Source organism: Vombatus ursinus, unplaced genomic scaffold, assembly GCF_900497805.2.
Source record: "Vombatus ursinus unplaced genomic scaffold, bare-nosed wombat genome assembly UNPS02012319.1, whole genome shotgun sequence".
Lineage (NCBI taxonomy): Eukaryota > Metazoa > Chordata > Mammalia > Diprotodontia > Vombatidae > Vombatus > Vombatus ursinus.
In genome coordinates, this window is record NW_020952097.1 from 2,361,519 (window position 1) to 2,377,029 (window position 15,511).

At 42.4% G+C, this 15,511-nt stretch overlaps 1 protein-coding gene across 1 annotated transcript; it reads right to left on the bottom strand.

Annotated features, from left to right (window-relative positions):
* Positions 1–2,464: 2,464 nt before the first annotated feature.
* On the bottom strand, positions 2,465–15,047 carry LOC114039775 (myelin-oligodendrocyte glycoprotein-like). Its single transcript, XM_027857616.1, has 7 exons — positions 14,989–15,047; positions 14,384–14,470; positions 13,707–14,048; positions 9,045–9,158; positions 6,901–7,017; positions 6,457–6,617; positions 2,465–2,965 (listed from the first exon to the last, which is right to left on the bottom strand). The coding sequence occupies exons 2-7, from the start codon at positions 14,466–14,468 to the stop codon at positions 2,936–2,938; spliced, it is 849 nt and encodes a 282-aa protein (XP_027713417.1). The 5' UTR covers positions 14,469–14,470; positions 14,989–15,047; the 3' UTR covers positions 2,465–2,935.
* Positions 15,048–15,511: the final 464 nt, after the last annotated feature.

The following is a 15,511-nucleotide window of genomic DNA, read 5'->3' on the forward strand; positions in this document are numbered from 1 at the left end:
TCACTCCATTCCCTTGCCAAAAAAAAAAAAGAGAATTTCTAGCCTCTCCTGGCTAGTGGATATCTTCCATAAGTGGAGGGCATCTCCCTTAAGTGTGGGGGTCCCCCTTACTTGGGCATCACCCTTTATCAGGTATCCCCCTTAAGCAGGCATCTCCCTTAAGGAGCCAGCTATCTGAAACAGCCCTTTCCCTTGGGGGCTGCCCCCCCTTAAACTGGGGTCTCTCTTAAGTTGCATCTCCCTTAGGGGGAAAAGGAGCCTGCTTGGTGTGTTGTGTTATCTGTAAATAAACAATTTCACTGGATTTGGAGATAGCCTGAGTGAATTTTTTCGAGCTTGTACCTCAACATTTTGGGGTACACCCTGAACCTCAACACCAGGACCTAACGTCTTTTGGAACCTAGAGTAGGCAGCCATCTAATTAAAGCCCTTAGACATTTAGTCTGTCATTTAAACTCACTTTCTCCTGCTAGCAGGATCCAAATATCTATCTCAAACCTTTATCTGATTTAGGGTTAGAAAATCCCTTTAATTCTAGTCAATACTTGATTGTCAACCTGCATTCACAGAATCATAGAATTTGGAAGTTGAAAGCAACTTGAGCTTCTTTCTAGTCCTAGGGTTCTTAATCTGGAGTCAGTGAATTTGTTTAAAAATTTTTGATAAATGTGTTTCAATATAATTTAGTTGCCTTTGCATTTCTTTGTATTTTATTTTATGCATTCAATAACATTATTCTGAAAGGGACTCCATAGGCTTCACCCAAATGCCAAAGGGGTCCATGGCACAAAAGATTAAGAATCCCTAATCTAGTGCAACCCACACATGAAAGAATTCCCACTATAACACACCTGACAAGTGGTTGTCCAGTCTCTGCTTGAACAGCTCTAAGGAAGGGAGCCCTATGGCCTTTTGAATTAGCCCATCTCACTTTTGGACAGATTTCATTGTTAGGAAGTTTTTCCTTAGATGAAGACTAAATTGGTCTCATTACTCCTGGTTCTCCTCCCTCCCCTAGTCAAACAGAATTGGTCTAATCTCTCCTCCAATGACAACTCTTAATCCCAACTCTCTTGAGTCTTCTTTGCTCCTGGCTAAACATGTTTGATTCCTTCAATCTATCCTTCAATGTCATACGTTCAAGGCTGCTCATCATTTTGGTTGTCTTCTTCTGGACACTTACATCTGATCAATGTTCTTCCTCAAACCATTTTGGGGGGCCACATTCTAACACACCTGCAAAGGGGCTTCCCTGAGCCATCACGGCTTTCTTTAGGCCCCCAATCCTCAGGGTCTGCCAAGTGAATGAATGAGGAGGAGAAGGCCTGAACAAAAGCCTAGACAGAGTCACTAGATATCTATCACTCCCTCCTCAAATCCTTTGTTCTACATTCCCTCTCTCCCATCAAAAGTGGCTGGCCTCAAACCTTGCACGCCTGGAGCTGCCCTCCACCAGGAATCTTCCTCACCTTGAAAGTTCTCTGAAAGTGGGTTGGGCTACCTTGGGAAGCAAAAAGTAAACTTCTTTACCAGGAGTCTACATGTGGAGGTTTGGTAGATACTTTTCAGTGATGTTGTAGAATGAGTTTTTGTTTGGTTATGGATTGGACTAGATACAGGAGGATTACCTAGTAGGCAGTTAATAAATGTTTGGTGTGTTGTTTCAAATGTTCAATGTTCAGGTAAGTGATGAGCCTGAGTAAGGGCTGACTTTCCTCTGAAAGGTGATGGGGACAAAGGGCAATGCTAATGTTGCTGCAGCTGCAGTAGCCTATGTTAATGAACTAGGTGGAACACTGAGAAGGGCAGTGGGAAGGTAGTAAGCATATATATGTGTATGCATATGTATATATATATAGTGCCTACTATGTGCTAGGCCCTGTGCTAAGTACTTTTTACAAATCATCTCATTTGAGACTCACAACAGCCCTTTGAAGTGGTAGCCATTATCATCTGCATTTTTGTTGTTGTTGTTCAGTCATTTCAGTTGTGTCTGACTCTTTGGGGTTTTTGGCAAAGATGCTGGAGTGGTTTGCCATTTCCTTCTCCAGCTCATTTTACAAATGAGGGACTGAGGCAAACAGGGTTAAGTAACTCACCCAAGGCCACATAGCTAATAAGTGTCTGAGGTCAGATTTGAACTCAAATCTTCTGACTCCAGGCCCACCACTCTATGTCCTGCAGCAGCAGCCGCTTCTGAGAGAGCACTGAGATTGGAGTTTGGAAGACCAGGCTACCACAGCTAGATTATAGAGGGCAAGGGGGCAGGAGCAGTACAATGTTAAGACAGGAAATGTAGGAAGAAGTCAAGTCAAATCCACAAGTGTTTATTAAGCACCCACTTGTGCCAGGCACTGTGCTAAGCACTAGGGATACAAATCAAAGAAAAAAATAGGGACCCTGTCCTCAAGGAGCTCACCTCTTAATGGGGGAGACAACATACCAAAAAAATGTAGATACCAGATATATACAGAGTAATCTCAGAGGGAAAACATTAGGAGTTGGGGGATGGGTGGAAGGACCAGGAATGGCAGAAGGTGAATTTTGGGCTGTGGCTGGAAGAAAGTCGGGGAAGCTGGGACATGGAGGTGAAGAGGCAGATCATGCCAGGTATGGGAGACTGAGAGAGTTGGGAGAGAGAGTATTTTTTGTGACACAGCCAGAAGGTCAATGTCATTGGCCACTGAATTTTAGGAAGAACATTGTAATAGCTGCGTGGAAGACAGATTTGAGTGGGAAGAGACTTGAGGTGGGGAGACACACACTAGAGGGCAAACTTCCTCAGTCCCACTCTCCACAGGAGATAAGTAAGGGTGATAAAGAGTCTCTTCTGAAACTCAAGGAATCTTCTTGTGACCCAACAGCAGAGGGCTAATCAGGAGAAAGTAGTTCGAGTTCCCATCAGAGTCACACTTCAGTGGTAAAGTCAGCACATTTATGATTCTACAGCATATGCCTCATCCATCTAGGGAAAGACACAAGACCAGACATACATTGGGATCAGCCTCCCAGTCCCTCATCTCCAGCATGCTGTCTTCAGCAAAAGCATGCAGAGATGTTTTGTTTAGTTACCAGGGTTTCCCTTTCTATTGCTATCCTTATTGGTTACTAGGCAAGGCAAGGAGCTTTCCTCCCCTCCTTAGCTGATATAGGCACAGAATCCATCACCTAACCAATCAATGAGCCCAAAATGCAATCAAAGTTAAAGCAAGTGTAAAGGAGTTTTACTATAAACCTACAATGTTTGAATAAATCCTTCAGCAATTTCACAGGACTATAGGGCCTTGGCCATTGAATGAAAGAAAGTGATATCACACAGTGACTGGCTGAGAGAATCAGTCACACTCCTTGAGGCTCTCTCTATAGGAAAACAGCAAGCCATTCAGGTCCAGGCTTGAGAGTGCTTTGCTGGAGAGGAGCCTGTGGGGGTGTGAGAGAAGGGGATTTTCCTTCTCCATCCCCTCCAACCAACAACCAAGTCATTGGATCTATTGGACCAGTAGGAGACAATACATGCATCTAGGAACAAAGACAACCCCCCCTCCCCCACATCAAGACAGTTGTGGATACAGAGAGGGTACCTGAGGGAAGAAGCAGCTTGAAGCATAATGTAGTGGTGAAGATGGATTCAAAAAATAAATTAGGGGAATCCATTTGGACAGCTTTCCCAGCAGAGAGCTGCACCTTGGCTCTGAGAGTACTTTACCAAAAAAAATAAATAAATAAATAAAAAGAGAAAGGAAGGAAGGAAGGAAAAAAGAAAGAAAGTAAGGAAGAAAGGAGTCATGAGAAAAAGAAGAAAAGAAAAAGGAAAGAAAGAAGGAAAGAAAAAAAAGAAAGGATTTTGATACCTGCAAGTGTAAGTTAACCTATGCCACATAAGTATTCTACATGTGTGCTTCAATAGCAAAGCATTGTAATTTTGAACTCACTTTTCCCATGGACACTTTGTGTATTTGTTGACGATTTTCCTCCATGTTTTTTGGAATGGAATATTTTATACGAACTATCACTGAGCCATCTTAGTAAATGCCTTTATTTAAAACTGATTAAATGAACTGACTGATTATCAGTGGTAAGCAGATTAAGGAAGTTTCCTGAATTAGGAGTAGCCACTCACAGGATCACCCCTAGAATCTGAGGCCCAGTTTCAGGAGACTCAATCTGAGAGCATGAATGCAAGTTGGATGTTGTACCCCAAATGGACTCTTGCACAAATATACCCTTACCTCTCTTTAAATATTTCTGCATACATACTGAGGCTGAAAGATTTGTGAGACCTTATCCTGGACTAGAAGGATGAGAAAGCAATGAGTTATAGGTTGTCATTGCCCTCAGGGAGCCCAGTCTATCTGGGGGAACACAACAAAAATGTATAGAAAGATGAAGAACACAGATGATAAGGGTCTAGTGAGAGGTCCATACAATTAAGGGCAAAGGAGGCCAGAGGATAGAAGGCTCTCTGAAGATCTCGGTGATTTTGAGGATGTTGGTTTGGGGGCTGAACCTTGGTGGATAGATAAGATTTAGAGAAGTGAGGAGGAAAGGGGGGTACATTCAAGTCAGGGAGAACAGGGCAAGCAAAGGTTTGGAGGTTGGACTCAATGGTACACATTCAGGGCACAGTGAGCACACTAGTTTAGCTGAAGCATGGAGTATATGGATGGGGACAATTGGAAACAAAGCATATTGGGACTGGATTTTGGAGGGCCTTGAGTGCTAGTCTATGGAATTTGGATTATGTACTGGGGACAACGGGGTCACAAATGGTTCTCAGAGCAGGGGAAGGACATGATGTTATTTCATGTGTTTATCTTGTCTCACCAAGACAGCTGCAAGTTACCTGAGAGTGAGTGACATTTCATGTAGTTCTTAATCACCAAGGTTGCCCAGAACACAGGGAGGGAACACAGCCATTGATTGATTAGGGATGTCAGTTCTAAGGGTTCTAAGTACATCAGAGGCTAGGGAATCCACAAGGGGAGTGAGATACTAAAGTACCAGTCTGGAAACAGGGGCTGCAGGGCCTCTTACCCTCTCCTACTCCCTTGCAAGTGATAAATTTTGTTTTAGCTAATTTTCATAAGAATACAATATTTAGAGCTGAGAAAAAGTTGAGAGACAGCTAGGTGGTACAGCAGATAGAGCTCTGGGAGTCAGGAAGACTTGAGTTCAAATCCAGTCTCAGACACTTACTAGCTGTGTGACCCTGGGCAAGTCACTAAACTTTTGTCTATCTCAGTTTCCTCATTTGTAAAATGGAGAAATTAATAGTATTTCCCAGGGATGTGGTGAGGATAAAAATGAGATACTATTTATAAAGCACTTTGTAAATCTTAAAGCACTATATAAATGCTATTATTACTGTTATTGTTATTGTTATTATCTAGTTCAAGTCCTTCATTTTCTATGTAATGCATTCTCAACTAATCAGTCGGTCAATAAACACTTATCAAGTACTTACTATGTGCTCAGCACAGTGCTAAGCACTGGGTATGGAAAGAAAGACAAAAGCACAATTCTTGCCATCAGTGAACTCAAATTATAATGGAGAAAACACGTAAATAACTATGTACATACAAGACATATTCTCCCTAACTTGAATTGGCACTTACAGAGGGAAGCAACTACTGCTCTCAGTGTTCTAGGGTAACCCTGAGAGGCTAGCCTTCTCATTTTGTTTTTCATAAGCCCCAAGCAGTGTGTTTTCCTTAAATAATCAGTCAATAGCACCAATTAGCTCTTAACAAAGGCATTTACCAAGAAGGTATTGCTAGAATAGTTCATATAAAACATTTCTCACATAAAACCTGGGGCACACTTTCCTACAAATACGGCATCCACGGAAAGGGTTGGCTCAAGCTGAGAGCATGATGTAGTGAGGCATATATAGCTAACATATGTGGCAAAGGAGTAACTCACACTTTGTGGTACTGGAAGCCCTTTCTTTTTTTTATGGATGCCTCATGAAGTTCCCCTTGAGCATAGCTTTCTGCTCTGAGGGTCTTCTGTGACTTTCTAGAGTCTATAGCCAATACTTCTTTCAACCACAAAGGGACACCTTCCGGGCAGTTCCCTTTCCTCCCATCATCTGGTACTAGAAGTCCTTTCTGTGCAGAGTCCTCATGTAATTCCCCTTGCATGAATATCTCTGCATCTTTTTGTTTTTAGTGAGGCAGTGACAAAGAGAGACAAAGACAGAGAGACAGAGACAGAAAGAGACAGACAGACACAGAGAAAGAGACAAACATACAGAAAGACACAGAGGCAGAAAGAGAGAGGAAAACATAAAGAGGAGAGAAGCAAAAGAGAAGAGAGGAGAGAATTCTATAGGAGAGACAAAGGAGAAAAAGTCAGGGACAATTAGAGTGAGAACAAGTGACAGAGAGGAAAGGAAAGAGGAGAGATGGATGAAAGAGAGGGAGAGAGCAGCATACTCTTTTGGGGTCATGTTACCTTTTCAGTGGCCCAGGGCCTATATATCATATATAGCAGACATAGGCAGATGACAAATAGGATTTCAATCACAAGTCCAACAGCATGGAAAACAACATAGATCACGAAGATTATCCAAACGAGCCAGTCCATACAGTTGAACTTCTCTCTGTAAACAAGTCCTGGGGGTCAAACCCCAAAGGTCATCAACTGGAGCCCTGTCCTGGGCATGTCTGGGTCACTGATTTCTGCTTCTATGGTAGATCTGGCAGGCCCCAGCCTCCTTGATAAGCACACACCTAAGGCAGGGCTATACGAGGCATTCTAAGTCAGGGAAACATGGCAGTGGGATGATTAGGGGAAACATAAGGGATCAGAGTTGCATAGGAACTGAGGAGCCTTGGGCTCTAATTTCATCTTGTTCTCCTCCCCAAAACACCTTCCCATCTCCCCCCAGCCCTTTACCTCCACATGTGTGCAACATCCACAGATAACAAATGGCGAAGCCAATTTCAAATGCTGACGTCACAGCCAGGATCCCATTTATCTCCCATGACCAAGGAAAGATCTGGAGAATGTTTTCTGAAAGAAGCTCCAAGGGGTTAGAGAGTAACAGCTCCAACCTTCCTTATTCTCCTCCAAACCTCTCCTCTCCATCAGTTAAGGAAAAACTTCTCCTCTTTATGTCCTTCCCCACTCCAAGTTTGCAGCGCCTCTCCCTTGAATTACCTTGCATTTTTCTTACATATTTTGGATGTAATTCCCCAATTGCCTAATTGTTCTCCTCTCAAGTCATACCACACTCTAATCCATCCTCTACAAAGTTGCCAAGGTGAATTTCTTAAAGCAAAGGTCTATGTCCCTCCACTACTCAGTAAATTCCTTTATTTGACAGTTAAAGCTCTTCTCAACCTTGGCCTATCCTACATTTTTATCCTCTACACATATTCTCGACCTTCATTTACTTACTCTATCACCTAGCCATACTGGCCTACCCAGTGTTTCTTACACCTCCCATCTTTATGGTTTTGCACAGGCTGTCCCCCATGTCTGGAATGTTCTCCCTCCTTTCCTCTGCAGATTGAGGTTGAAGAAAGGGACAGAGATCTTCTATCACTCTATCCCAGGATACAGTAGAAACTTTGTACATATACTTGGGGTTTCATCTACACTGGTTGAATAAAATTGATTGAGATCTGAAGAAAGTTAAGGATTTGCAAATGAAGCAATGAGTAAGGAGTGCATTCTCTACATGGGCAATGCCTGTGTAAAGACATGGTGGTGGGAAATAGCATGGTGAGTTTAGAACACATTCTTGTGTGGCTGGACTATTTAATGCATGAAGGGGAGTAATGGGGGAAAAGTCTAGGCTAGAATAGGATTTAGGCTAGATAGCAGTTTATCTGAAAAAGACCTAGGGTTTTTAGTGGACAGCAAACTTAATATGAGTAAGCAGTGTGATGTGGCAGCTGAAGAAACCAATTAGATTCTGGGCTGCATAAGAAACTGCTTTCAGGACCATGGAGAGAATTGCGTTTCTGTGCTCTGCCTCCACCAGCCCTCATCTGGAATAATGCTCAGTCTAGCAGGGGTGGGGATCCTGCAGCCTTGAGGCCAAATTTAGCTTTCTAGGTCCTTGGCTGTAGCCTTTTGGCTCAGTCCAAGTTTTACAGAACAAATCCTTTTATTAAGGGAATTTATTTTGTGAAGTTTGGATTTAGTCAAAGGACTGCTCTTGAGGACCTAGAGGGCCACATGTGGTCTCAAGGTCACAGCTTCCCTACTTCTGGTAGGCACTGCAGTCTAAAAGGATGTTGATAATCTGATGAGTGTCCAAAGGAAGGCATCCAGACTGGTGACAGACCTTGATTCCTTGCCATATAAGGATCAGATAAAAGAACTGGTCATGTTTAGCTTGGAGAAGAGAAGATTCAGGGGGACATGTGAATGGTCTTCAAGTTTTTGAAAGATTATTCTGTAGAAGAGAGATTAAATTTGTTCTATTTGACCCCAGAAGACAGAACCTGAAACAATGCATGGAAATTGCAAAGAAACGAATTTTGGTTTGTCCTAATAATGAAACTACCTAAGCATGGAATAGGTTGCCTTGAGAAGTAGTGAGTTCCTCCTCCTTTGAAGTGTGGATGATGGATCCCATGTTGTGTATGTCATAATGGTACTTCATTTTGCATTTGGGCTGCACTAGATTGCTGCTGAAGTCCTTTCCAATACTGAAATTCTGTGATTCTGTGACCTCAGCATGAAGACCTAGGGATGGATGGGGATTCTTAAATCTCTCAGGGCCCCTCTGCTGATCAGGTACTATGTATATATGGAGAAGGGGAAGCTGGGGGTGGGGTAGAATAGTGACCTATTGAAAGGAAGGGTGTGTTGGATGGAGTAACTTTATGGTAGTAATCGGGAGGAAGTGACCTATGGGGGGTTTTTGGGGATTCCAGGAGGTGTGCTAGGAGCAATCATCAGTAGCTGAAGGATGGATAAGAAGTCAGGACTCTTACTTCTCATTTCCTTTTTTGCCCTTCCTGCTCAGACCTGCCCAAGTATACTAGAGAAGTATACCCCTGCCCTCAGCTCCCACTTATAGTTACCTCTGCCTCGTAGGAGGAAAACCACAGAAAAGACAAATGACAGAACCCACTCTACAATGATGATCCCAGTTAAGATGATCAACCATGGTAGTATATGTTGTTCAGCTCCCTCACCTAAGAGGAAATAGTTTAATCATTACCTTGGAATATTAGCTTTCTGCTACATGACAGCCTATTAGACAACATTAATAGAAAGATTACAATAGTTTTATACAGAAGTAATTCCATTGCCATAAAAAAGAGAGCAAAATAGCCTAAAATGCCCCCTGTGTACTTGCCAAGCAATTATGCCTTCTCTACTGGTTCCTTCTCTGCTGCCTACAAATACAACCAAGTCTCTCCAACCTTTCAAAAACTCTCACTCTCACTACTACTATCCCTGATTGTCATTATCCTATAGCTCTCTTCCTTTTCTCAGCCTATTTTCCCATCTACACATAATATTTATGAGCTTCATGTATACATAGTTCAAGAGCATCCTTGAGGAGGGCATTAGTAGGGAACAAGAAGGATTTAAGCCAATGATGGATCATATTTTTGTAATTGTGCAAATTACTAAAAGATGTAGAGAATATGGGATGCTACTGGGCTTGCTGTTAGTTGATTATGAAAAAGCATTTAATTTGCTAGAGCAGAACACAGTTTTAAGTTTCTCTTCCAACAAAGTATTTCCCCTCCAGAGACCAAAATCATCCAAGATTCCTTGGAAGGCCCAATGATAGAAATATTCCTATTCAATGATGCTCTGACCATAAACACTGATCAGGCAAGGCATAGAACAGAGAAGTTTATGTTGGCCAAAGGGATCAGGATAGCAATAGAAGACATAGTGTACAGACTACTGTATTGGGTTGCAATTTTCATCATTGGAGGAAATACAGAGAGATACGTATTTCAGTAATAAAAAGAAGATAATGTCTAGAATGAAGAATGTGATAGTCTCACCATTGTGTATTGTGATTGTACCACATTCGGATGTGGTGTTTTGTTCTGGGAATGACAATAATAGTAATAAAAATGCATCTGAATAGTGCTTTATAATTTACAAAATGCTTTCCTTACAACAACACTTTGAGATCAGTAGGGCATATATTATTATTAAGGTTCCGAGAGATGATGTCTTGTCCATGGTCACACAAGATTGGAAATGGGGTACATGGGTCTCTGATTCCATTCCAATCCTCCCCCCCCAACTTTTCACAAAAGGCATTGAAAAGCTAGACTAGGGCCAAGGGTTTGGAGGGTTTTGGAGACCATGTCATCAGAGGATCAAATATCCTCTACTTTCCTCCTGTGGTGGCCTTTAGTAGAGATTAGAGGACCACTTGTTGGTGATTCTATGGAGGGAATTCTTATTCAAAGTATGAGTTAGACCTCTGAGGTCCTTTCTAGCTCTGAGGTTCCATGATGCTAAAACACAAGTTGTGTCATATCCACCCCCATCCCAAGGTCTGACCCACATTATCAGCCCAAGTATAGGCCTAGACCAAATGACTTTTAGGACATCTAATTGAAGCCAAGGGCACCTGGCAAAACAGCATCAGATAGGTAAAAAAGGCAGGAAAATGATATAAAAATGACTCACAGGTGACATCTTGGGCTTTTGGCCAGAATGCAATAGCAGAGTAAGGAGCCAAGAGATGAGGATAGGAGAAAGGAGGAAGGAAAAGGTGAGAGGTGATCAGAAGTTGGATTTCTCCATAAGGCCTTCTCACAGAGAACAGCTGAGGACAGTTTCTGTTTTCATTAGGGCTTTGGCAGCGATATGTTAATTACAGATTGAACACACCTTGGCAAATAGCAGCTAATTGGAATAAAGAAATAAGTCTGCTTAGCAGCCCTGGGTATAGAGAATATTTGAGAAAACTCAGGAGAGACAGCAGTAAGAGCAACAAAGGACTGAGGGTTTTAGTTTCAGCATCTGTTGAGGAAAGTTGCTGTAATTTACAGGGAAAAGACTGCATTTCTCAAAAAACCAACTAATTCATGCCATCTGCATGAATAGAAACAAGGGTTGTTTTTCCTTCTAAAGTAGGACAAAGAGCTGGAGGTAGCCCCTCTACTCTCTAGCTTTTCAGGCAGCATGAAGAGTTCCTTGAAAGAATGGTATTTTTTTTTAAGACAATTGGGGTTAAGTGATTTGCCCAGGGTCACACAGCTAGTAAATGTCAAGTGTTTGGTCGGAGGCTGGATTTGAACTCAGGTCTTCCTGACCTCAGGGCCAGTCCTCTATCCACTACACCACCTAGCTGTCCCCAAGAATGGAAATGTTTTAATGGGAGAAAAAGTGGGAAAAACTTTCTCAAGAGGTTGAAGGGAATCATCGACTATGGAAGGGGTTTGGAGTATAAAGAATGTGTCACAAAGAAGGAAGGAAAGAGATTATTAGCATTCAGATATAGGTAATGGATATGAAATTCTTGCTATGGAATGTGGGGCTATACTCTGAGAAGACAGCAACTTCTCATGATCCATGGAATGTTGTTGAGTTCTGTCTCCACCAGATTGCTACAGTGAGTACCAGAGAGAATGGTAAGCATGGAAAAAGTAGGAAAAACAGTAGTGGAGATTCCTTCTGATGTATAGACTACATCATTCAAGGACAAGGACAGCAATAAAGTTCATAGCTTCAGATATCTTGACACCAACACCAACTAGTCTAGTACAATAATTAGATAATTCAATGCAAGGAGATAAACATGTTTGCATAGGTATTATTGGAATGTAACAGGATGTAACTCATGACTGGAATACAGTGATTGAAAAGAATAGATTAAAAAAGAACAGATTAGATCAAAGTGGGGTAATGCAGTAGTGTTGTATAGTATGAAGAGAGACTCCTGTGAAAATAAGTAGCATCCCTTAATGCTAGAACGCCAGACTTGAAGCCAGGAAGACCAGTGTTAAAATCCTGTCTCTGCCACTAAGCCACCTGACCATAGAAAAGTCATTTAGCCACTTTGAGCCTCAGGAGATTCTTTAAGATTTATCTATGAAGTTTTCGATGGGTTATACCATTTACATGGGTAGCTAGGTGGTGCAGTGGATAGAAAGCTGAGCCTGGAATCAGGAGGATCCAGGTTCGAATCCAGTCTCAGACACTGATTAGTTGTGAGAACCTGGGCAGGTCACTCAACGCTGTTTGCCTCAGTTTTCTCTTTTATAGAATGAGCTTGAGAAAGAAATGGTAAACCACTACAGTATCTTTGCCAAGAAAACTCCAAATGGGGAGTGAAGAGTCAGACACAAGTGAAAATGACTGAACAACAACATTCCCACTTTACAGTTGAGAAACCTTATGAAAGCAGAGGTTAAATGACTTTCCCAGCTTAGCACAGCTACTCAGTATCTGACAGCAGATTTGAATTCCAGTCTTTCTGACTAGAAGACTAGTGCTTTATCTACTACCCCACGAGCTGCTTCTGTGGTGAGGAAATTAATGGGTATGCTATATGGAAATCTGTTGAAGGAAAAAAAAAGAGATCTGGGTTGATGGGGAGACTTAATTCTTGCCAGGATAATGGGGAATGGAAGAAGGTAACACAGATTAGAAAGGGAAGGAAAAAGACAGTTGTACAATGACTGCTCAAATACAGATTTGAGGTTCTTCTCAGAACACACACACACACACACACACACACACACACACACACACACACACATCCAAGACAGAAGAGAACTTCCCTCAACTTATCAAAATGGATGGCAACTGTTCATTTCTTGTGACTTGTGAATTGAGCACAAATAACCCAACCATAAGGAACCTAAAAAGTACTGCCAACAATTATCATCTTGGACAACAAACTGAAGGCTTAAAAGTCATGGATTATGTTTCCCTTATAGCTGTCTATTAAAGGAAAGAGGGACAGGAGTGAAGTAAGGTGATGGTAAGAGACCACCTAGTACATTCAAGTCACTTGGCCCAAATGAACTACATCCTCATGTCCTGAAAGAATAGGCAGATGCAATTCATAAAAATTAATATCCAGTGACATTTGAAAGATCACAGGAAAAGTAAGAATGCACCACAAGATTAGAGATGGACAAGTGTTTGATTTTCAAAAAGGGGAAGAGTCTGAAAATAAAAGGCTAATGAACTTGATTTTGTTGAGAAAATTAAAAAAAATGAAAGAGATGGTTGGTGAGTATTTAGAAAAGGAAGAAATGATTACAAAGAGCTTCATTGAGAACATGACTTCATTGAGAACAAATAATGCCAACCTAACCTCATTTCCTTTGTTGATAGGATTACTAAACTAGTAGATGAGGGAAATGTGGTGGATATAGTTTACCTAAAATATTAGCAAAGCTTGTGACCAAGTATCTCATACCAGTATTGTGGAGAAGATGGAAAGGTAAGGGTTCTTCCTCTACATCCTCCTTCCCTGCTTTCTCTCTTTTGCCACCAATGTCCCCTCTCTCCTTCTCTTTCATTTTCCCCTGCTCATTTCCTTTCTCCTTTTTCTTTATCTCTGGCAACCAGTCTTGCAAGGCTGTTTTCAATTTCCTACCATGGTATCTGTGTTTCAGACTCCAAGTAGGGACTCCACTGCCTCCTCTGGCCACCAGCCCCAAGTTGTCATAACTCAGATGAGAAAAACACTCTCCCAATCCTTCATATAGGTGCTCCAAATTTCCAGAACTACACTCCTAGCTCCTCACCTGAGACACATAACTTCACATCAGCTTCTTCTTGATGAGAACCATTGTCAAAATGACATTTATACCATCCTTCATCTAGGGCTCTAATGTTCCATATCCTCAGGGTAACATTTCCACTAGTGATGCCATTTCTCACCAGCTCTGTCCTCCCTCGGTAATCAGGACTTTGATCTTTAAACTTATCCTCCCCATCTTCATAGTGATGCACGATTTGTAGTGATCGAGACCAGATCACTTTCATGTGCTGAGCACTCTCCTGGGGAGAAAGGTGACATGGTAGGGCTGCTTCTCCCCCTACCTGGGCCTGGATGGGTTCTGTAGGTCCAATCACTGAGAACTGCTCTGTTGAAGAAGAAAGGAAGAAGAGAGATGTGTTCAGAGAGGACAAATGCAGCAAGTGGGAGGAAGAGTGGGGAACCTATAATGGGAGAGAGGAAAGCATCTGGAGACGTGAAGGGACAAAGCCCATGGAGGGAATCAAGGAAGAAGGGACAGGATGATGATGATATTGAGAAGACTTCAGGAAGGAGGGAAGAGAAACTGGAAGGGTTGGTGGTTAATGAGGGAATGACTTGGAAAGTAGTGGGGGTGAGATGGGAGGGCAAAATCTCTCTAGGTTTATCCTTCAGAACCAACCTGATAAATCTATAGAGCCAGACAGAAGTAAATACCTCTACCTGATGCCAATGTGTAAGTCTCAAGGAAGAGGAAGATGAGCAAGCTGGAGAGAAAGGAGCCTGAAGGATTGACAGTCTCCATCATACCTAAGGGAAAAAATACAACAGAGACAGGGTATTTATGTCAGGGAGGGAGTATGTCAGTGCATCAGAGTCCTAAGATGTCCTAGCCAGGCAGGCCCATGATAATGGGAGAAGGACTTAGAAAGTAAAGCCTCTGATTCATCTACCTTCCATTCCACCCAGGCTAGTCCTCCCATCCTCTTCTTCTGGGTTCATTTCCACCCACTTTTGTACCCCTGCTCCTACTCTTTCCTCAGCCTTAAATGCCCTGGACTCACCCTTTCCATCCTTTCAGCTCTTTCTCTCTCTCCAAGCCTTGGCTCTCCATGAAGCGTGTTCTGTCTCCCTTAGCCCAAAGGAATCTCTCAACTAAGCATGAATACTGCACAGAGATTCACCACTTGTTTTTTATGTGGGGACCAGAGAGGCTTAGGTATCTGGGACTAAGGGGACATTGATTTCTCCGAAGAAGGAGAGAGCCTGGCTGGACTCAGGGCAAAATAAGGAGTACCAGGAGAGCTAAGAAGAGAAGCTAGACTTACCTCATAGGTTGCAATGAGCTGTGCTGTGTAACTGCTGTATCTCTATAACTTGTCTTGTGCAGAGCTATGCACTGTGTCCTCACACTTCAGGAAATCCACTCCTATCTTGGGACTGGTGGCAGAAAGTGGCTCTGGGGGTACCACTGGGCCTAGAAGTTGGTTCTACAGCCACAGTTATAGTTTCTGTTCTCCTCTGGAGCTTGTATCCCCACCCCTGAAACCCCACCCCTCTTCCTGGGGCTGTGTTCTTCTGATAAGCTTAACCCAATGGTATGAGCAGAGAGACATAATCCAGAGACCAGTAGCAAGAATGACTTTGATATTGAATTAACCTCTTCTGTGGAAAGCCACTCTCTATGCTGCCAGTCAGACCAAGAGCTGAAGTTTAGGACTGAGTCCACTGGATCAGGATGATGGCATAGCTTATGGGAGGTGTGTAGTGAGGGACTTGGGAGTGAGAATGTGCATGTTATGGGTTAAGGAGATGGTGTTGGGGATGGACAAAGATACATATAAAAGACAA